The following is a 23,670-nucleotide window of genomic DNA, read 5'->3' as shown; positions in this document are numbered from 1 at the left end:
ATTGTTGTTAAAATTGTTGGAATTTTATGCAGTAAATGGGAACGAAGTTCTTTTGTTGAAATAAAATTTACTTGACATGAATTGTTTCCTGGTATTTTTACATTTTCAACTTTCTTTATGTCTTTGTAGGTATTAAATGATCATTTAAATACTATTATACATTTACAATTATGTAATAGGTACTTTTACCATCAAGCAGCATCTCAACCATTTGGTAGAGGCCTATATTTAAAAAACTGGGGGCTATATATTTATTTATTTTTATTAATTGTGTTATTAGTGCCCCAATAACTTAAAAAATGCAAACAAATAATTTTTACATTGTTTTTTTCTTGGAGTGAACATTAAAGGGTTAATGGTAACTTACAATTTGTGATTTTCTTCTTCAGTGATTCTGCTTGTTAACATCAGGTGTCTTCAATAATGTTCAATCATCACTAAATTAATCACTTAATTATCTCCTCAGCCCTAAGTGCCGCTTCATCTGAAAGCAGGTGATGGTGATTTACTACTAATCAAGGAACCGGCTTTACTGACGAGATGCGCATAACAATATCGCGATTTAAATCGCCCAGCCCTACTGCCAGGTCCCATGTAGGAATCCTGAGTAGGGTTGCAAAATTCTGCGAATTTTCTAAGATGGAAACTTTCCATGGGAATTAATGGGAATTTAAGGGAATTAACAGGAATTTATGTGAATAAACTGGGAATTTTCAAACTTGAAGGTTGGCTCTTCATAGGGAACTTAAATATAGTTGAGGAAAGTATATTTTAGCATATTCTTGACTAAAACAAACAGATGCCATTCAAATACACTTGCATATTCATGCCATTCCTCAATCACATGCACATAGCACACTGCTTACTGCATGGCTATTGAGACCACACCCCCTACTGGCCCTGTGCATGCCTCCATCACATGTACAGAAGCCCAAAGCACAAGACTCTCAACAGTTTATTTTTTACACAAATGTTGGTTTTAAGGGATGAATCTGTTTTGCAGATCCTGGTGTGTTGTTTTCGGTTGCAAATTGCTGTTCACAGGCCTGCAATGCTTTTGGGTTGCACAGGCTTTCAATGCTTTTGGCCGTATTTTTGCATCAAAAGTGTAAGCGTGTTCATTTGCGTTTGAATAGTGCAAGCTCTATGTGGGCGTGGTCACACTAACACTTAATGAGATAAAATGAGAACGACTGACATCTCTCTCTTTTCATACAGTTTTACATAAACTGAGAATATTTTTTTTTTTTTATAAAAAATATTTAATTTAAAAGAAGAGAATTTAAGCTATATGCCCGTGTGTCTGTATACCTGTGGGACTGAGTATTCACAGAGTTACAGTTCATTTTCGGACGCATTTTAGAATGGACTTCACTGACAGAGAGAAGGCAGAACTTGCATCGTGTTTATTTTTCTGTATTTGGCAAAAAGCACAACACTTTGTTTTTATTGTGAGTATACACAAAAGATATGGACTTCACTGACAGAGAGAAGGCAGAACTTGCATCGTGTTTATTTTTCTGTATTTGGCAAAAAGCACAACACTTTGTTTTTATTGTGAGTATACACAAAAGATAGACACTTAACAGGATCGAATGAGGTATAACACTTATATGTAAGATCAAAATCAACAGAGTATTTTGAGTCTCTTTTGCACTGATAAGAAAAAAAAGTAGCAGATCACGCTGACCCCAGGGTGTTAAAAGTAAAAAATCTTCCCAACTAGAGTCCCCCCAATGAATCTCAGCCACTTCCAGTCCTGGATCTAACAGATCTTCATGTGTATCTTCAGGTGACTTTTAAAAGTGAAGCTCTTTCCACACTGATCACACATGTGCGGCTTCTTTCTGCTGTGGATCCTCTCGTGTGTTTTCAGATTTGATGACTGACTGAATCTCTGTTCACAGTGTGAACACTTGTAATGCTTTTCTCCAGTGTGGATCCTCTCATGTGTTTTCAGATGTGATAACGTACTGAATCTCTTGTCACAGTGTGAACACTTGAAAGGTTTTTCTCCAGTGTGGACCATCTCATGTGATTTCAGATATGATGAATAATCGAATCTCTTGTCACAGTGTGAACACTTGTAAGGTTTTTCTCCGCTGTGGATCTTCTCATGTTTTTTCAGATTTGATGACTGGCTGAATCTCTGGTCACAGTGTGAACACTTGTAAGGTTTTTCTCCAGTGTGGATCCTCTTATGTAATTTCAAAACTGATGACTGACTGAATCTCTTGTCACAGTGTGAACACTTGTATGGTTTTTCTCCCGTGTAGATCTTCTCATGTGTTTTCAGTTGTGATAACACACTGAATCTCTTGTCACAGTGTGAACACTTGTAAGGTTTTTCTCCAGTGTGAATTCTCTCGTGCTGTTTTAAATGTTCAGCTGTAATAAAAGTCTTCTCACACTCAAAGCACATGTACTCTCTCACACAAGTGTGAGTTTTCTGATGTCTTTGTAAAGAATGCTGCACTGAAAAACTCTTTCCACACACAGAACATGAATATGGCTTCTCCTTTGTATGAACTGGCAGGTGTGCCTTCAGGTGTGATGAACTAAGAAATGTTTTTCTGCACTGATCACATGAGAACGGCTTCTCTCCAGTGTGGATTCTCATGTGCATCTTAAGACATGTTTTTAGTGTGAAACTATTCCCACACTGATCACATGTGAACGGCTTCTCTCCAGTGTGAACACTCCTATGCGCATCAAGATGATGTTTGTATGTGAAATTCTTCCCACATTGATCACATGTGAACGGCTTCTCTCCAGTGTGAACTCTCATGTGACGCTCTAAACTATGTTTGGTTGTGTAACTCTTTCCACACTGAGTGCAGGTGAAAGATTTATTGGCTCTTCTTTTATTTAAAAATGTCTTTGAGCGACTCAAAGGTTTTTCTCCAGGTTTGACATGATGTTTCTCCTCCTTCACTTCACTCAGTTCTTCACTCTCCTCCTTCACTTTTATCAGTTCTTCACTCTCCTCCTTCACTTCACTCAGTTCTTCACTCTCCTCCTTCACTTCACTCAGGTCTGAAATGAAAGGAAAAATTACTTAATTTTTAGTACATCAAAATAGTGAAATGTGAAAAGAGAAATATGCAGTGAAAGGACATAAAAGTGAGCCCTAAAATATTGTAATCATTTAGAAGAATTTTTATAAATGATTTGCACATGTCCTTGAAAATCTCCATGAATAAGGTACAATGTTAATAATTGGATAAATGAAACTTAACTAGAATAATATTATATATCAAATATTAAATATCTATCTATCTATCTATCTAAACTACTAAACTAAGACTCTTAGCTATTTCAAACTACTTACTTTTCTAGTTGTTTAAAAAATAAAGATGCACAGAGTGTGACGTCAATTCATGACAATTGCAGAACTTTGCTTGCTGTCTAGACTGACAGCGACTAACTGGTTTTAAATTAACAATTTTATTAGCAATTTTATTATCTGTGTCCTACATGTTTCATTAAAGCCTGTTACTTCTGACATGATTTTCCTCGTTCCTTAAATTCAGAGCATTTCTTATAAATATAAATCCTTTGAGAAATACAACTTTATCAGCTACTATAATGCAGAGTTTGGTTAAGTTATTATTACAGTCCTGTAAGCCATTCTGAAAAGATAATTTACTTGATACAGTTTAATGTTTATTGCTTAAAAAACAATGTTGTAAACTATGTTGAGAAATGTATAACATTTTGTTAACATGGTAGAAAAAAAAGAAAAAAAATGTGAACCAGAGCTAAAATTATATTTAGTTTGACCTGATGTTGACAACCAATTAGAGAGTTTCTCAATCCTCTCTTTACTGAACATTTGTTGAAAATTCAGTACCTATTTCAAAGTGTAACTGGGTCAATGACGTGACGGGTAATTTTTTTGTCCAAAGGCCTTAATAATAATAATAAAAAAATATATATATATATAACATCCAAAGTATGCAAGGTAGTACAACATGATCTCTTTTACTGAATCCAAAAGTTTTTAATTATATTTTACTACATATAAAGGTATTTTAAAGATTTTGAAGTGTCAAAAGGTCATTCGGTTTAACTGTCCGAAGGTCAATACAGCAATTTCATTTGTGATTAAAATATCTTAAAATGTAATAATTAAATTTAATTTTTTTATTCTGGCATGATTTTATAACATTATATATCAACATAGTGCAAAATGGTATTAAAATTATGCACAGAAGTCGTTGCTTTGTTATGAGAATGAATGTCCGGAAAAATTATTTTCATTGATGTCATTCAGAGTAACCAATATAAAGGGCTCCATTTTGGATCAGGTCATGTGGTCAATATTATGTGACAGGATGTGACATCATTCAGACACCTGCAAAGGACCGCATGGTTGTGAAGCAAATTAATTAACTCTCTCTTAACTATTAGAAAAAATCATGTTTTCACTTGCTCATACACATGTCCCCAAATATCAGGTCATTCGGTAAAACCGCTATAAAACATGTATGATGTTGTAATATTTTAAAAACTTTTACTAAATATAAAATGTTTGATTGTCCTGTTCTTAGCTAGATAACTAACTAAAAAGCTAGGCAGCTAGATATCAGCCTGTTAGCATTGAATGAAGATTTTGTCATTCGTTATAACCAAAAGAGTCATTCAGTTAAACCAAAATTTTGGTTATAGCGAATGACTTACTGGTTGTATTGAATGACAGCAATGTATGTTGGTCATATTTGTACATATCTGGAATAAATAAATACAACATTTTATTAATAGAAAATGTGCAGAGTATGTGCAAAGTATATTATTATACAATTTAAAATAGAATTTTGACTGAATTTTTACCTTTTTATAGATTTATAATTATATCACTTCTGGGCAAGGATCAGTGCTGATCCTGTTAAAAAATAACAGATGCTTGCCAAAAGAAGGGAAAGGTATCATTTGTTTTTATTATTTATATTATTATATCCAATAATATAGGTGTCTGAAAGTATGAAAGTAACAAAATATGGCCAACAAAAAACTGGATTGTGCATGTTTATCCTACTATGGTAAATTGCATAGGGATTTTGTATTGAACATGATTTTGCAGCACAGTGTCATAGAGACAAGGGGGTGGGCTCATTTTACTCAGGCAATCAATCAGTCTTTCAAGATCATCATGAAGCCATTAAGCCACACCCTAACGACCATTAAGAGCACCCTAGCAACTGTTTACATAGACTGCCATTATAAAAGGCCCAGAAGGATATCTTTGCAGCACATTGTCATAGAGACAAGGAGGTGGGCTCATTTTACTCAGGCAACCAATCAGTCTCTCAGGATCATTGTGAAGTTATCAAGCCATGCCCTAGCAACCATTAAGAGCACCCTAGCAACCCAAACAGAGAGGGATATCTTCAAATCCGAACATTTTTCATGAATTTATAGCCCAGCAGCTCATTGTTTAACAATTTAAACACTTGTTCCAAGACCTTGTTCCAAGACCTGTACTTTGTACAGCGATTCCATTCCTATTTTGCACCCGCACACAGCGGACTTTTCCCTCCACAGACGCACGCCGGTAAATTTGGAAATGAACTTGCGCTCCCGGGGCGGTTCACCAAAAAGAGGAGGTGTGTTCCAGCACAAATGTTCCCTGGTGCTATTTTGCAGGTTTAGAAAACTATTCCGCCACTGACCAGGAAAAACCTAGTCTAAAGTCGCGTTGCGCATGTTATTCAGATGCTATTTTAAGGCCGCATGCTTGGCCATAATTAATGTAGTGTGTGCACAACGCGCATACACTTTGGTTCTCTCATCTACACACAGACGCAGCAGTTTTCATTTTTACAAATCATACATAATTACAAGGAAAAATATTAACACAAGAGGGAAATCATTGTTGTGTCCATGAAGATGTGAAAAATAGGCATAAATCTAGCTTACACAATTACCCAAATTATTATACGCCTGTTTAACTGAAGGTAATTTGGGTGTGTTTCTCCATCCCCAATGTCACTTCTCTGTGTTTTACGGCCCTGACGAGAACGTCGGTCTCCTCGGATGTGAACCGCTCCTGGCGTGCGCCTGGCAAATCCGCCGTTATAATAGCAATCCGCCATGGAACAAGTGCGCCTGCTCTTAAAGGGAATGTGAGATGTCGCTCTGATTGGTTTAATTTCACGTTACGCCCAAACCACACCTATGAATAATGAAGCTACTTCAGACCAACACATTTTAGATTTACGTCGGGCGCAAGAGTCATTTATCCCGCCGGTATAATAGCAACAGCGCCCAAGACCCGCCCACAAAGTCACTTGCGTTTCGCGCTTGATACTTGCATTTCAGATCGTTAAAATAGGCCCCCTAATGTTTTAATTAATATAATTTGCAATACGAGTTATAGCCTATGTTCATTCCAATATCAAAATGTTGGATATCAAAATGTTTTAATGTTTGAAGTACTTTTTTACTTCATATTACTTTACATTACTTTTTTATTTTACATTAATAGCCTATTATATTAACAATATTGTTAATATATATTAACAATAAAATGTGCTTTTGAAGCTATTTGTGTCTGTTTATTGTCTTAAATATTCATAATGTCAAGGGCAGCAGACATGGTCATTCGGTATAACTGGCCTTGGTCATTCGGTAAAACCGATATAGTAAATATTTAAATGAAATAATATTGTTTTAAATAACTAAAGGAACTACAATAATACAAATATAAAGCAGATAATGCTTTATTTTTTTACCCCTTTTCTCTTTTCCCTGTGCAATGTTTTACTTGAATATGTTGGAGTGTTTACAGTAGAGTAGTCCAATAAATTATTACATTTATGAGATCAGTGATAATTCTATTTAATATTTCTTCTGTGGTATACACTATATCTCAACATCAATGTCAAATCAGGTTTTTTTCATGAATAATTATCTGCAAATGAATAATTTTAGATATATTCATGGTTAAACCGAATGCCTTTTTTGGTGACAAATTTTGTCCATCTTGTAAAAAATGACAAAAAACAGTGTTAATTGATTGTACAAACCACAAAATCTTATTGTTAACACCTAGGTAAACTAAAAAATGGTTTCAAATATAGTTATATCTCCATTCTATTTGTTTTTTTTTACACTTTTAAAAACCTTATTCGTCAATGACCCAACTGCATATCTAAAAGTGATGAAGTGCTTGAATGTTTCTAACATGAATATTCTTCAGCATCATGAATGAATTTAGAATAAACACCAACCTCTTTGTTCTTCAGGATCTTTAGTGTGTTTCATTCTGCAGGGTTCTGGATCACTCATGTTCTCACTGTCCTCTTTAATAAACTCAGTCTTTACAGATATCAGCTCTTCCTGATGCATTGTGCTCGTCTTCACTTGTAGCTGATGGGAATATTCCAGCATTTATTGGAGAATTACAGTGGGAGGAGCTTCACTGATGATGTGAATCATGTGGGAGGAGCTTCAATGATGATGTGCTTGTTGTGGGAGGAGCTTCACTGGTGATGTGCATGTTGTGGGAGGAGCTTCACTGATGATGTGATTGCTGTGGGAGGAGCTGATCTGCAAAAAAACAAAGTTATCAGTTACTGACACATCTAAGCATTTATGTATTTATTTCTATATAGAAACCAACAATTACTCTTAGTATATTCACACTAATGAAATGAGCTTCAAGTGTCAATTTACAGGAGATCTGAAGACATCAGCATAATAAATGAGGTGAAAACAGGAACTATTGTCATGAAATAAAGAGTGTTTTCAGCAGATCTGTTAATATTGATGAGCATCAGACTATCAACACTCATTCAACAAGCCATTCAGGATCATCAGCAGATCATCTCACTTTATTCTGAGTGTTTGCTGTTAGAAACACACATTATTTGAGTCAGGATAGATGATAAAAGCCTGTAAAACTGCTCTATTGAAAGACAATACTGTAATTTCTCACCATCTGACACGTATAAAAAAAAAATCTGTGACACAAAAACAAACACTAATGACACTCATCTTCAACCATATCTATTAACTAAAACATGGTTTGATTTTATGATAACTATGTTCATTGTATTAAAGGGTAGCAGGATGCATAACACACCTTAAGATTCACACAAAGGAGAAGATTCATTAGTAATATTACAGCAGAAAAGATACACCGTATACCCACTAGAAAAGGCCAAGGATTTCCATATACCCACTTAAAAAAGCGTGAGGATACGCAACAACTTCGTTTTGTGACAGAACTTTCACACTTTCATTCATAAATTCACCCCGTCTGTGTTTGCGAAGCGACGGATCAAATCGCGGAATACATTTTTTAATCCATGGAATTGGACATCGTGCAAGCGTGTGCTTTAAGAATATGTTTGATTTTCGATCAAAACTTCAGCAAGTATGTGCACTTCATGTTGAGGAAGGTGAATTGTCATTGTGGCTTCGACGGAAACAATTGTCTGCAAACTATTGGATAAATCTTAGAGGGCACGAGGATAGTCATCCAACAAAAAAGGTATTACTGAGGTGCTGGGAAAAGGAGAGAAGAAAGAAAGTTTTGGCTGGACAGGTTATTTAGTTGCAAAAGAAATGGAAGTGTATAATAAAATATTTGCTAATACTGTGTTATGGCCTGTTAAACCAATTTGGACTTTCCAAACGTTGATCTAGAGCTTTTACCAATTAAAGGATGTAAAAGAAATATAGATATAACCAATGAATATTAGAAATATCAGAACAACAAGTATAAAGACAGATTTTTACAGGACTTACAATCAGATGCAACAGGATCTGCGGTATATGAGATATACCCTAAATATGAGATAGGAATTAGCAAAAGAACATCTGACAATCTAAATGTTTATGCTGTTGAATTGTATGTTGTATAGGTATATTGCATTAGCATGGATTGAACAATCCAGAGATAACAACATTCTAGTATGTAGTGATTCTGTATCATCTCTCTTATGAGTATGAAGACTGGAAAAGTAGATGTGACCGGTCTTCGTTGAACTCTGCGTTGTGTTTGTTAGATGAAGGAGACCGGGCAACAGAAATAACGCAGGCCGGATTTTATTCTGCATGAATAAAAAGACAAGTGAAAAACAAGCTGGAGTCTGTGGCCTTTTCTCACAGTTCAGCCTCTCTTCAGTCGCATTTACTGCAAACTGCAGTGCATTTTACTCATTTTACATATATTTCAGTTTCTCAAATAAACAACTCAATAGTGTTAAACATATTTCATCAAAAAAAAAAAAAAAAGAAAGAAAAAAAAGAAAGAAAGAAAATATTTTGTTAATATAAAAACAATATTAACAAAAACATGAAAGTGAACATACCTGCATGAAAAACAAGCTGGAGTCTGTGGCCTTCTCTCACAGTTCAGTCAGTGAAAGGCATTATTTTAGCCAACAGAGCTTGCACACTCATGCTTAAATTAATGAATTATCTCCGAAAATACATGCTATAACTCATAACATCATTCACACAAACTTCATACATGTTTGAATTTATAAAGTGCATTTTAGAAACAAATTACATGTTGTATTACAATAAACAAAACTCATTTCAAACTTTTTAGACAGAGCGTCAGAACAACCCACCTCTCCTCAGTCGCATTTACCGCGAACTGAAGGAGAGCAACCGGAACCGGAACATGAGTCTTAAAGGGACCACACACCATATTTAACAAAACTGAAAAATGAACATATAATTATAGAACCATGACATCTCAAATTAAATAAATCAATATTAAAAGAATAAATGTCCAGAATACAAAATAATTATGTAAATATAAAATAATTGATAATATCAAAAGGAGAGATTTTGCGTGAAATTAATAAATTAATAACACATAAATATTACATATATGTGGATACCAGCACATGTAGGCATACAGGGAAATGAGAACATAGATGGATTGGCAAAAGAGGCAACAACAAAAAAAAGAGCATGTTGACACTGAAATTAAATTGTCAAAATTAGAAGGGAAGAGTCTAGTGTGGAAAAGGGTGATGGAATTATGGCAACATCAATGGGAAAATGAAAGTAAAGGAAGACAACTATACATGATTCAAAATAAAGTAGGCATTGTAAGAGAGATGAGAAATAGAAGGAAAGAACAAGTTATAATAACAAGACTTAGGATTGGGCATTGTAAATTAAATGGAACTTAGGAAAACATCCCAGAGGTCAATGTGACGAATGCCAAGAGGAGGAAACAGTCAGTCACATGTGTATGTCATGTAGAAAATTTACACAAGAAAGGCAAGAGTTGAAACGTCATTTACAAGAAATTGGTATAGGACAGTGTAATGTAAAACATATTATATATATATATATATATATATATATATATATATATATATATATATATAAATATATTAGAATGTGAAAAAAAAGTGTTAAAAAGGAAATAAATATTTGTTTTATTTTTAAAAGAGGACTGGACTGGAAAGACGAGTACAAGTATGAAGTGTAATGCAACTTTCCAAAGAAGAAGAATTAAGAAGAAGGGAGTTCACACCGGATTCACAAACAAGTTTGTCCTGAAAGATGGAGCAGTTCCCACTTTAAAAGCAGAAGCTGATGTTTATGGACCACAACCTGTAAGTGCGTTTTACTCTCTATTGATGTGTTTTCCATCACTAGTTTCTATCGTTTTATTCAGCTATGTTGTAGCAACGCTGTTTCAAACACATACAAACTTTATTTTAATCCCACCAGCTTTGAATGTTGGTGTGTATTGGAGCTTTTATGTAGTGTTTACTCGCACGCTCGCTTGACTACAGGAACGTTACGTTAAACATGGTTCTATGTAAACATTTTTTTTTTTTTTTTACTGTAGTAAACCATGGTTAGACTCGTACTCATAGTTTTAAACAGATATTTGGCTACATTCGTTTTGCAGAGTGTGTGTGTGTGCGAGAGAGAGAGAGAGAGAGAGAGAGAGAGAGAGAGAGAGAGAGAGAGAGAGAGAGAGTGCTGATCAAATAAACCCTTCGAGGATTGTTGTAATATGAGTCAGACCGTTTGTATGAAACGCATGAACTTTTTTGCCTGTTTTAACATAAACAGTAGCATTAGCATTGGCAGTAACTTAGCATTTACAAATAACAAGCGTATATAAAAAAGTATGAGACATCTGCAAAATAACATACCTATCTGAAACGTCCTGTAACAGCCGTTCGTGCTCAAGTTCTGCTCGATTCCTCTCCACTAATATTCTCGAAGTCTGATTAGGGCTGAAAAGATAAGGCAATATTGACGCCTGTGTTTACTATACCCCGGAGCACATGCAACTGCTGTTATGGTAACGGCGTTACGTTCTTCTTCTTCTTCTTTCTTTTAATGGCGGTTGGCAAACAACTTTTAAGTGTGCATTACCGCCACCTTCTGATATGGAGTGTGGATCACAATAGTCTTTTCTCACTACCCTTTAAATAAATAAATAAATACATACATATATACATACATAAAACCAATAAATAACTTCATAAATATCTAATAACATTATTAATATTCATACACTATCATTATTATTAAAAACAACTTTCTAAGTCAACTAAACTCATATTCTTCTACTAAGCCCTGTTTTATTCAAAAACACAAATATTGCTCTATACCCTACATGCCCTGAATTCATTTGTAATATTTCCTTCATTTCAAATCTAATTTTTTTCTTTTCTAAACCAGTCTTTCAGCCTCATCCTTTCCTCCTTATACCTATGACAATTAATAATTACATGTTCTACTGTTCCGTTAATATTACAGACCTCACACATCCCAGTTTCATGTTTCCCTATTATTTTAAGCGTACTATTTAATCCAGTATGCCCAAATCTCATTCTCGAAATAATGTCCTCTTCCTTTTTATTCCTATTATTGTCTCTCATACCTCCTACCCTCTTCTGGATACTGTAGTACATTCTCGCTTTTGTTTCTATATTCCACTCCTCTTGCCACTTCTTACTCATTTCTGCTTTGATTATGCTTTTAACTTCTGCCTTACTATAACTTAAAATATCTATCTCTGTTTTTTGTTAGCATTTTTGGCATATTTATCAGCCAATTTATTTCCTTCTACTCCTATATGGGCTGGAATCCAGATGAATTTTACTACTACTCTTACTCTATTAATTCTATAAACAGCTTGGGCTATTTCCAACAAAATATCATGTCTTGCTTCTGATTGCATGTTCTTAATACTGGTTAACGCACTGCTTGAATCTGACCCTATTCACTTCTGGTATAATGAATGCAGCTCCTACTCTATTATCTGTTTTTGATGCATCTGTATATATCTTAGTAAACATAGAATACTTCTCCTCCTGACTCCTATTAATACTATTCTCTTTTTTCCACTCTAAAAGGTGCAAATCCACCTCTAACTCCCCTAATAGCCAAGGTGTAACATTAGATAATGGCACAGTGGGACTTACCGTCATATCTCCTATCCCTATCTCATCGACTGCATCTCTTATTATCCAACCAAACCTCTTAATCTGTTGTCTTTCCCTTTCTTGACAAGGTTGTAACACCTTCTGAGTCGGGTGTCTTTCCTTATGCCCTTTTAAATTTGCCCAGTATGTTAATGCTATCTGATTTCTTCTATTCTCCAATGGCATCTCATTCATCTCTACTTGTAATGCTGCTACTGGGGTTGTTTTAAAAGCACCACAACATAGTCTCAGCGCCTGACTTTGAATAACATCCAACTTTTTTAATAATGTTCTTGAAGCAGACTGGTAAACTGTACATCCATAATCAATAACTGCCCTAATTAATCCAATATATACTGCTTTCAATGAGATCCTACTTGCTCCCCACTCTCTACCTCTCAGACATCTTACTACATTCAATATTCTTTTACATTTTTCAACATTCTCAATATGTATTTTCCAGTTAAGTTTTTTGTCAAACCATATCCCGAGATATTTAAACATTCCACTCTCTCGAGATTTTTGTCATAAAGTTTAAGTTGAATCTGTTCTTGATTTTTCCTTTGAGAAATTTCTTTGATTTTAAGAAATTCAGCATACTGTGATGATGAAGGCCATTGTCCCACGTTTAATTCACATGTATACTTCTAAACTGATAACTGTTGTACTAGAGCAGTAAAAAGTTTTACCCATTTCACGTCAATAGTTCCTGTTTTCACCTCATTTATTATGCTGATGTCTTCAGATCTCCTGTAAATTGTGTGGTGAGATCTGGTATTTATCTCACTTCCTGAAGAACCCCTAGTATCGAAGTAGCTAGGTAGTCTTTTGCTGTCAGGTCAGAATAGGATTAAATCCTCACTAGCTTGTTTAATCTATACCAGTAAATCTAGGTGTGTCCCTACACCCTCGTGAAACAATAACAATCATTGACAACTAGACACATTGATCAAATTCATGCTTACCCTCCAGCAGAATCATTCCTGGATCCTTCGTTGTCCTTGGTCTTGCAAGATATAATATAATGCTCTGTCTAACCTACTTATAGAGCTGTTGTTGCAAGCTGAAGTAAAACTTAACAGTGTTTGTCTTTATAAAATAAAAATGTGTATGAACAAAAGATAAAAATACTGGTTACACAATAATTAGTATAGCAAATCATCAAAAGGTTACAGGTTATAAAACTTCATCTTATCCAATCTCAACAGGGCAGTCCTGTATGAGTGGATAATTTCCTTGTAAGCAGTTACAGCAATAGATGTAAAAAATAACTTGTTCTCATCCGAGGTTTTTAAGTTAAGATAATACAGCAGAGCAATATAAGCAAAAATAATCTGTTAACCCCTTAAGCCCGAAGTGTCCCACCGAAGTGTATTACCTGGATCAACTTAAAATAGATGTAATTTGAAAGCTTAGAGTCAGAAATTTACAATGAATGTAGCCAATTTGATAAACTCCTATGTAGTGCTGAGTTATCTACTGATAAATAGAAAAAAAAAAAGTTTTCATAATTTATAAACTATATCTTTCGTCTTTTTTGGCTGCTGTGACGGTGAGTTTGTCAAACACATTTACAGCAGCAAAGAAAGCTAAAGTGAAATGAGATCAGGTGATGATGGTTACCTGTTAATGGATTTATATTCATCATGAAATAACCTGTATCACTGATGTCTTTGAAACCTAAAAATTATGTTGTTCAACTAATATATATTCACATTACATACATCCATAACATCTGCAGCCGTGTGAGATCCAGCAATATTATAACAATCAGTTAGCAGACTTTAACAAACATGAGCATGAAGCATTACAGTTTGATGACAAACACAGACATCAATAATCAACATATGAATCTCAACAATGGTGACAATCAAAAGTACCTTACTGCAATGCATGCTGGGTACCAGCATAGTACAAAACTCCCAGCATGCATTGCAACATGAATAAATTATGCAGCTGAATTGTCCTATAATTTTGTTTGATTCTAAATATTTGCTTTTATTTTTTTGCTGTTGTTTTTGTTGTGACATTTAGTAGCTTTTCAGTGATGTTCTGAATTAATCTATTTAAAAAATATATATATTGTCACCCTTGTTGAGATTCATGTGCTGATTTTTGATATCTCTGTGTGTCACCATTGCCTCATATTTCATGCTCATGTTTGTTAAAATCTTCAAACTGATTGTTATAATATTGCTGGACCTCATGCTGCATTAACACAGGGTTTGTGATGAGAATATATTAATGGTACAACACAATTGCTAGATTCCAAAGACATCAGTGAAACAGGTTATTTCATGATGATAATAAAACCATCAACAGGTAACCATCATCACCTGAACTCATTTCACTTTATCTTTCTTTGCTGCTGCAAATGTATTTGACAAACACACTGTCACAGCAGCCAAAGAAGACAAAAGATATAAGAAGAGTTAAGAGCCCAACTAATGGAAGCACTAATCACTGTTATGGTGACTTCAAATGAAACACATTAGAGTTAAACCTCTGTTAATTCTCAATAAAAACTTCTGTAGATGTCTGACAGAAATAAAGTCAGTCTGGTTAGTAATAAGTGAAGCTGGTAATGCTGTTTGTGGAGTTGTTTAATCCTCCTCTGCTGAGATCTTCACAGATTGAATGTCTTCTTTTCTCTTCAGTTGATTTCATCTAAGGTTGTGTCTGAAGTCAGTTGTAGTTCTTGTGTTTCTGCTCGTCTCTTTTTCTGTTCTCTTCTTTATTTCAGTGATTCTTTTTGTTAACTTATTAAGGTTGAGATGACTTCATATTTAATATATACAGACTTTGTGGCTCAGATAAGGTCCAGTTCTGGTTTATTTCTTTGCTCTCGGCTGACATGTGGCATTGCTATGGCCTGCTTGTGGCCCAGATCTGGCAAACAGGAGCGGCCCACTCAAGTGCCGTAGATCCACGCTGCATGTGGGCCAGATCATCTTTCCACGTGTGCCAGATGTGGGCCGGATCTGGGCCGACACAATGTTGCTATGTGGGAGCAGATCCTCACGATTACAAAGAGCCCAAACACAACATAATCCATTGCTTTGATCACGAGATATTCCTTACGAAGTGATGCATACTTGGCTAAAAAACAAGTCTCTCATCTTTCCGGGGTGCAAAGTGTTTTCCAATTTTCCCGGAACCATCCGTGCTCGTTTTCAAACGTGGAATAACACAAAATATGTATCATCTTAAAGGGTTAGTTCACCCAAAAATGAAAATTCTGTCAGTAATTACTCACCCTCATGTTGTTCCAACGATGTAAGTCTTTCGTTCATCTTCGGAACACAAATTAAGATATTTTTGATGAAATCTGACGGTTGTCTAACTCCTCTATAGGCTTTCAGAGGGACCGAAACTCGTCGGCCCAGAAAAGTTATTAAAAACATCGTTAAAATAGTCCAAGTGACTACAATGGCTCTACATTACGTTTATCATGCGACGACAATACTTTTTGTGCGGAAAAACAACAAAAATAACGACTTTATCCAACTATTAGTGTTCTTCAATGTGGGCCTCTGACGAGAGTTCACGGGAGCGCCACGACGCATGCGCGAGAACTGAGATTACGGCCTTCTTCTTCTATTGTTACTGGCTGCTCACTCCTTGGGAGTATTACCGCCATTTACTGTACAAGATCATAGATATCATATAATAATATGATATCTATGTACAAGATGACGTCCCGACATTACCGGAAGCGCAAAACAGTCTGTTTATAAGCAGAGGAAGACGCACGCTGTAGAACGAAGAAGAAGAAGAAGAAGGCCGTAATCTCAGTTCTCGCGCATGCGTCGTGGCGCTCCCGTGAACTCTCGTCAGAGGCCCACATTGAAGAACACTAATAGTTGGATAAAGTCGTTATTTTTGTTGTTTTTCCACACAAAAAGTATTGTCGTCGCATGATAAACGTAATGTAGAGCCACTGTAGTCACTTGGACTATTTTAACGATGTTTTTAATAACTTTTCTGGGCCGACGAGTTTCGGTCCCTCTGAAAGCCTATGGAGGAGTTAGACAACCGTCAGATTTCATCAAAAATATCTTAATTTGTGTTCCGAAGATGAACGAAAGACTTACATCGTTGGAACAACATGAGGGTGAGTAATTACTGACAGAATTTTCATTTTTGGGTGAACTAACCCTTTAAAGCTTAGAATCTCAGCTTTATCAACTCAGAAGGAGTGGTGACTAGTCTCTCTAAACCGGAGTGTACCGCCCGCGGGCGCCACCTAGCTGCAAAAATATTCATTATTATATATTTTCAGAAATATTGCCTTTATTAACACAAAATTGGTGTCATTTGAAAGCTTAGAGTCTGAACTTTACAGTGAATGTAACCAATTTGAAAAACTCCTAAGTATTGCTGAGTTATTTGCTGATAAATATAATTTCTTTTTTTATAATCTATAAAATACTTTTTTGTACTATGTACTGCAATGTGTCAAAAACATCATACATCTCATGAAACATTCAAAAATATTTGAAAATGGCACTTTATTTTTTACACAATATTATTAGAATTAAAATGAGCCCAAAATTAACTTAATCTATTGCTTTTATGACAAGATATTCTTCATGGTGAAAATTTTAAAAATGCCCATGAGGGGGTGTCAAGCACTCAACAAAAAGGCTATCTTGGTTCCAAATGCTGTAACTTTTGATTGCTTTATCTAATCACCAAAATTTTATCCAGATGCAGCTCATATGTAGAGGTACTTCCCCAAAAAAGAATTTTCCTCCTACCTTATTTCGTTCCTGAGTTATAGAAAGATATGCATTATCATTATAAAAATTATATATATATATTTTTTTACTTTTATCAGCAGTTTCTCGGCAGGAGAATGTCCAAATGTAATGAAATTTATATTTTCAAAAACATTTTTAAAGTGTTCTTTCAAACGATACCTACCTTTTGACTCTCCTTGCTGCAGTTTTGAAGTTATGAGTCTTTAGTTTTGTGTGTGTCACTCAGAAAAGTCATGTTTTTTATTGCCTTCCAAATGTGTGAGGACTTTAGGACTTTTACTTTATGCAATCACCACAAAATTTGATCCAGATGCAGCTCACATTTAGGGGAACTTCCCCAAAAAGATTTTTCCCCTACCGTATTTCCTTCCCGAGTTATTGCATGTCAAACAAGAGAGATATGCAAAATCATAATAAAAAATATATATTTTTTGTATTTATCAGCCGTTTCTCGGCAGGAGAATGTCCAAATGTAATGTAATTTATATTTTCAAAAAAATTGAAAAGTTTTCTATCAAATGATACCACCCTTTTGACTCTCCTTATTATAGTTTTGGAGTTATGAGTCTTTAGTTTTGTGTGTGTCACTCAGACAAAACAACTCTAAAAATGCCTTCAGGGCTTAAAGGACTGAAAGAGAAGCTGATCAAACTATGTTCAGAAGGTCTCAGTGCAGTTCTGCTCACCGTTCCTCTAGAGGAACCTGTGAAAAATGAGGAAGAGATCCTGGTTTTTATTAAAGGTTTATTTGGTCCTGAAGTTCAGAAGTACATCATGATTCTGTTCACACACAAAGATGAACTGGAGGATCTGGGTGAGTCCATTGATGAGCATCTAAAACACCAAGATCATGCAGATCTCCAGCGACTGGTCACTGAATGTGGAGGAAAGTTTCACCTTTTCAATAACAAGAGAGAATCAGACAGTCAGATGCAAGAACTCCTGCAGAAGATTGAAGGAATGATGTTGAAGAATGGAGGGAAAGTTATCATAAGAAGAAGAAGAAGCAGATCTTCCTAATATCAACTGTAAGATGATTTGTTATAAATCAATTCCCTAAATACATGCAAGTTATTCATTAAATGTAAATATAACTGATCATAAATGCAGTTGGATTTTAATTCAACAGCACATTTATGTTATTTGATGTTTCTGTTGTAGTTTCAGGAGAGTTTCCAGCTAAAGATTGTTACGTTCCCTTACCGTCTAGGGGTCGGAAGGGGAGGTAACAAAGGAAAGAACATTTAAAATTAACAAAAAAAGAGAGAAAAGGCAAGAATACACTTCAATCCTCTGTCCCAGAGTGAAGACAACACCAGATTATATGTAATAAAGAAAGGATTTTATTTACAAAACCAATACCAAAGTAAAGACAAATCATAGGGAGCAATGACTCAGGGGGAGCAAGGCCCAAAATAATAAACAAAACGGCCCACTACCAAAATTTAGGAGGAGTCCTAACTAACCTAAGAAAGATTCAACAAAAAGAAATAAACAACATTAACTTCCCTCAACTCCCTCGCTATACCAAAAACAGGGTCAAAAACGGTATTAAAGAAAAAGGCACTCACCCCCTACAGCTTCCCTCACAACTAGGGATGCTCATTTCGATTAATTTTCCCGACCGACAACCGCCGCTTGTTAATCGATTATTAACCGTTAACTCATAAGATTATAATATTGAATTGGCATTAAATACAAATAAAATTGACGCGTATCTGTGACCCTTTAAAAAAAATAAAAATAATTTTTTTTTATCAAAGGGTTTATTTTAACGGGCAAAGTGCAAACAGCAGCATACAGACCAGATCAACAACAGAACTTGGATTCAGTTTAAATTTTCACGCACCTGCAGCATTTCTGACAGTGAGAGAAAAACAGAATAAAATAATACAAATAAAAACAAAATAGGCCTACACTAAATAGTATATTTTTTTAACTTAAATACTGAACAAATTAAGATAACAAAAAGAAAACACTGAATCCGTTTGAACAGAGCTTTCAAAAAAAATGTTTTCCGTTAGACTAAGATTTTTCGTTAAATAAAAATAGCAGCCCTACCTCAGTTTAAATTTTCACGCACCTGCAGCATTTCTGACAGTGAGAGAAAAACAGAATAAAATGGTACTGCATCATACTTGTACTACTGCTGTATTTTAATACGGCACCGCATAATTTACAGGTAACTTTGTCGCCCTTTCTGTTAAAATGATCCCACACAGTGCTTCTTTTCGCTCGCTTCATTTTGCTTGCCTTGCTCGGAAAAAAATGTCTGCAGGCACGTGTCACGTGTGTGGTTGCGTGTGTCGACGCGCTCCGTGAGTTAATAAATATAAGCTATATATTATTTTATTTTATTTTATATAAATTGGTGGACTTGTCACAGAAGCAAGAAGTTCCGCCATCCGGCATTTGCTTAGTTTAACACCACATCAAAACAAAGCAAGAGAATGGTTCTCTACACCCTACTTAACATCTTTACCAACCTATAGTTTGAGTGTTTCTCTATTCACATTAGTTCCTTCTCTGACTTCAAGCTCAATCCTCTGCTGACCTCTAGGAGGTTCAGAGGAGGCTTGCCACAGTGAGTCGACAAGGTCAACAAAGTTTCTGAACTCCAACACTGGCAGTTGCGCCACTGCACACTCCAATGTTTCTGAACTCCATCACTGGCAGTTGTGCCACTGCACACTCCAATGTTTCTGAACTCCATCACTGGCAGTTGTGCCACTGCACACTCCAACGATGCAGACAAAGCGTCACCAGAATTACCGTCATTAACCACAATAGGTCTGGGGAAAACCTGGTCACCTGCTAGATCATTCCCCAGTATGAGACCCGCTCCTTTAAGTGTAGGGTCTCACTTCAAGTGTACCTGATGGAGAGGAACACAATCACACCCCATCCCAATACCACGTATTAGTACGTCAGAACCGGTATAGGAATTCTGCGAGAAGGGAAGTAACTTTTTCAGGATTAAGGACTGTTCTGAACCAGTATCTCGCAAGATCACAACAGGTTGATGCTCAGTGTCAGACAAGGAAACCGTACCAGCATGAATGAAAGGTTGCATGGACTTCTTTTTAGTCGCAGGCATCGTTTGTACAAGAACAACATTCTTAGAGTTACCATCTACATTCTTTTTCCAAGCCTGGCAGTCTGCAATTAGGTGATCTGGATCTAGGCAGTAAAAACAGACACGTCGGCCTCTTCCACCAGGGACAGACCTGTTGTCTGAATAAGCAGTGTCTCCTGACGCACCTGAAAATACACGCGTCGAATCTCGTATCACAGTGTTTGGATGGGAAAATTGAGTGTTCGATGACCGAAGAGATGGAAAGACCTTTCGGTGTGTCAGGATAAATTCATCTGCTAACACAGCAGCATCCAATAGCGAAGTTACTTTTTGTTCATTTAGATGAACAACGACACTTTCGGGAAGACAACCTTTAAAATCCTCCAGCAAGAGCAACTCCTGCAACTGGTCTAAGGTAGTGGTCTTGCTGGAGAAACAGCACTTTTCAAATAATGCTCTTTTCTCTCTTGCAAATTCTACATGAGTCTGTTTCGCTGTTTTCACATGCGCACGAAACATTTGGCGATATGCCTCAGGCACCAATTCATATGCTCTGAGCACAGCGGCTTTGACTTCTTCAATCGAGACTCTGTTCAATCGGTAACGACGCGCAAATATTTTGAGCCTTACCGGTCAAACTGCACTGTAGGAGCAAGGCCCACATATCGTTCGGCCACCTAAGCTTACCTGCAATGCGCTCAAAAGCAACAAAGTACGCATCAACCTCGGACTCGCGAAAGGAAGGCACAAGCTTGATGTATTTACAGACATCAAATTCCTGACTGTTTTTCTCTTCATTCGAGGTAACAGGTATAGCAGGAATGGATGCGGAGGAAGAACCGGAGGAAGACCTCGAGCGCTGAACAGCTTTAATTTCCATAGCTTGCAGATCTAGACGCCGCAGATTAATATCACGGTCAGCTTCTACCTCAACAACTTTGAGTTTTAAGCGCAAATTCTCACTCTCCTGTTGTTTAATTTTGAGTTCTAACTCTTTTAAACGAATGGCCTGAAATTGATCAAAATTGGCACTTTCAATAACATCACTACCAGGAGAAATTTCCTCAGCCGCAACTACAGGACTGCCCTTAACATCAGTGTCTGGTAAGATGCCATCGCGCACAAGCTGCTCAAACAGAGAATCCTTAATTAATTGTTTTGTCGCTTCTTTTGGTACATCCAAATTAAAAAAAAATTGCAATCAAAAGTAGTTCCTTTTTTCTACACTTATTGAAGACTTCTGTGGTGGGAGAAAGAGTAAACACTAATAAATCAAACTCCATTTCTATAACCTCAGAGACTTCTCCTGCCCAAAAAGTGAAGACAGCGAAAAACAGACTTCTAGAGAGAAAAGAGAAATTGTACTCACCGCAACGAATTAATTTGAAAAACAAATGGACGAGCCCCCACTTGTTACATTCAATCTAGAGCAGGGGAGAAGTGCGTCTCCTTCTGCAAACACTGGACTGCTCTCCGTCTCAGGCACACTCACAAACGAGTTACAGGTGCTGATGATTAGGCCTGAGAGAGAGTAGAGAGAGAAAGAGAGACAGCAAGCACACAATAACAGGGCACACAACCATGCCCACACTTTCAGAAACAAAGTAAATCAAAGAAGATCAGGAGAAAATAATCATAATAATAAATAAATCAATAAATAAATACGTCCTTTGGGACGTAACAAGATCCAGATGAGACTGATGTGATTTCAGAGAGGAAAGACCAGATCAGGCTGGTTCTGCTGGGAAAAACAGAATCTGGGAAAAGCGCCACTGGAAACACCATCATCGGCAGAAATGTGTTTGAATCCTCCACAAGCTCAATCTCTCAGACGAAACAGTGCAGTTTAGAGACTATGGTGAGGTTTGGTAAAGAGATCTCCGTGATCGACACACCTGGACTTTATGATACTGAACTCAGTGAGAAGGAAATTATAAACGAAATGGTTAAATGTGTAACGTTTGAAGAGGAGAAACTCAAAGAAGCATTTGGAGAACACATACTCAAATACACCATGATCCTCTTCACTCACAAAGATCAGCTGGAGAGAGAAAATAAAACCATTGAGCAATTTCTACAGGAAAGTGATCCAGATCTCAAAAAACTTGTAGAGAGTTGTGGAAACCGATTCTTCTTTCTGGACAACAACTATGCCAGTTTCCCACAGATCAAAGATCTGCTCAGTAAAATAGTGAAGATGGTGGAAGAAAATGGAGAGACGCACTTCACCAATGACATGTTTGATGAAACAGAGAAGCACATTCAGGAAAGTCAGAGAATTAACCTGCGTGAAAAAGTGAAGCAATACAAACAGGAGCACAAAATAGCCAATCCAACAGAATGGAAAAAAATATACTGTCGTTTGGCAGATGAGTGTCGACGTGACGCTCTGAAGTTCATTGTTGCTGAAATATGCGTAATCGCTGTTGCTCTTCTATCGAAGAGAGCGTCGACACACAGTCCTGGTGGTGGTTCTCTGGAGGCTGTAATCAGGGCCATGTGGAAACTACTAAACCAGAATGTGTGTGTAATTCATTGAGAAAACTCCACAATCATCAAATATACAAGCTTATTGGGGCTCCAGCAAACTGCTGAACATTTTTCATAAAACTGTTTAAAATGTTGTTTAGAATTTTGTATTATATTGTTTTCTTTATTGATAGCTTTTGATAAGGCTAATGTATTTTACACATTCCATGTACTTAAGTGTATGGAAGCTATTCTGCCATGGATTGAAAAATAAAAAAATGTAATTACATATTTTTATCTCATGATTCTGGCTTTATAACTCGCAAATCAGACTTTTTTTCTCAGAATTGTGAGCAGGGTTCCCACGATTCTTGAAAGTACTTGAATTTCAGACTAGGGCTTTGACTCCGAACTTCATTATTCGAATATAATTCAAATATTAAAAAAAATAATGATATTCAAACAAATATTAGGCAGCCTTTAATATTCAAACCTGTTCTGGACATTATTTTCTGTAAATGTGTTTACTTGTAAACGTTGTTTTCATTTCAGATTCCGAGGCTTTTTCACGCCTAGTGAAGTTGTGAATCGGGAGTTCATTAGCAAGGCTATTATTGGTCATCTGGGCTCCTGTGACGTTAGCGTCCTGGTTAGTGCCTATTTTGTATACCAAAACAATGGCCGTGCCAACACTACAACAACCACGCCTGACAAGGAGTTCAAAATCTACACTCCTGACAATTTGAAAAGCAACGTGTGGCGCTACTTTGGGTTACCAAAGGAACAGGGAAAAATCATGAGTAAGTGACAGTGTGTTTTTCTTCTGTTTTTCTTGCCTGCCTATTGACATTGACTGATATACTGCCCTCCGGTGGACAGAACATATACAACTTAAGTTTGATACCAATATAGGTCTTACTGAAGGCATTTTAATAGTCAA

At 36.2% G+C, this 23,670-nt stretch overlaps 2 protein-coding genes across 5 annotated transcripts; one reads left to right on the top strand and one right to left on the bottom strand.

Annotated features, from left to right (window-relative positions):
- Nucleotides 1–1,391: 1,391 nt before the first annotated feature.
- Nucleotides 1,392–11,470, bottom strand: LOC307162860 (uncharacterized protein). Of its 4 annotated transcripts, XM_079878570.1 has the most exons (4): nt 9,321–9,695; nt 8,755–9,059; nt 7,233–7,551; nt 1,392–3,036 (listed from the first exon to the last, which is right to left on the bottom strand). In XM_079878570.1, the coding sequence occupies exons 3-4, from the start codon at nt 7,390–7,392 to the stop codon at nt 1,766–1,768; spliced, it is 1,431 nt and encodes a 476-aa protein (XP_079734696.1). In that variant the 5' UTR covers nt 7,393–7,551; nt 8,755–9,059; nt 9,321–9,695; the 3' UTR covers nt 1,392–1,765. The 4 variants fall into 4 exon arrangements, with proteins under 4 accessions (XP_079734696.1, XP_079734694.1, XP_079734695.1 ...); XM_079878568.1 differs by lacking the exons at nt 8,755–9,059; nt 9,321–9,695 and adding an exon at nt 11,142–11,470; XM_079878569.1 differs by having other exon boundaries at nt 8,755–9,904.
- A 6,851-nt stretch (nt 11,471–18,321) lies between these two features.
- Nucleotides 18,322–22,800, top strand: LOC307171138 (uncharacterized protein; the record flags this gene model as incomplete). The annotated part of the gene is made up of 2 exons (XM_079892577.1): nt 18,322–18,378; nt 21,976–22,800. 2 exons carry the CDS (start codon nt 18,322–18,324, stop codon nt 22,798–22,800), a joined length of 882 nt encoding a protein of 293 aa, XP_079748703.1.
- Nucleotides 22,801–23,670: the final 870 nt, after the last annotated feature.

Source organism: Squalius cephalus (genome assembly GCF_949319135.1).
Source record: "Squalius cephalus genome assembly, chromosome: 1".
Taxonomy (NCBI): Eukaryota; Metazoa; Chordata; class Actinopteri; order Cypriniformes; family Leuciscidae; genus Squalius; species Squalius cephalus.
The sequence above is the reverse complement of the archived record's forward strand: the minus strand, read 5'-3'. Positions and strand labels throughout refer to the sequence as shown.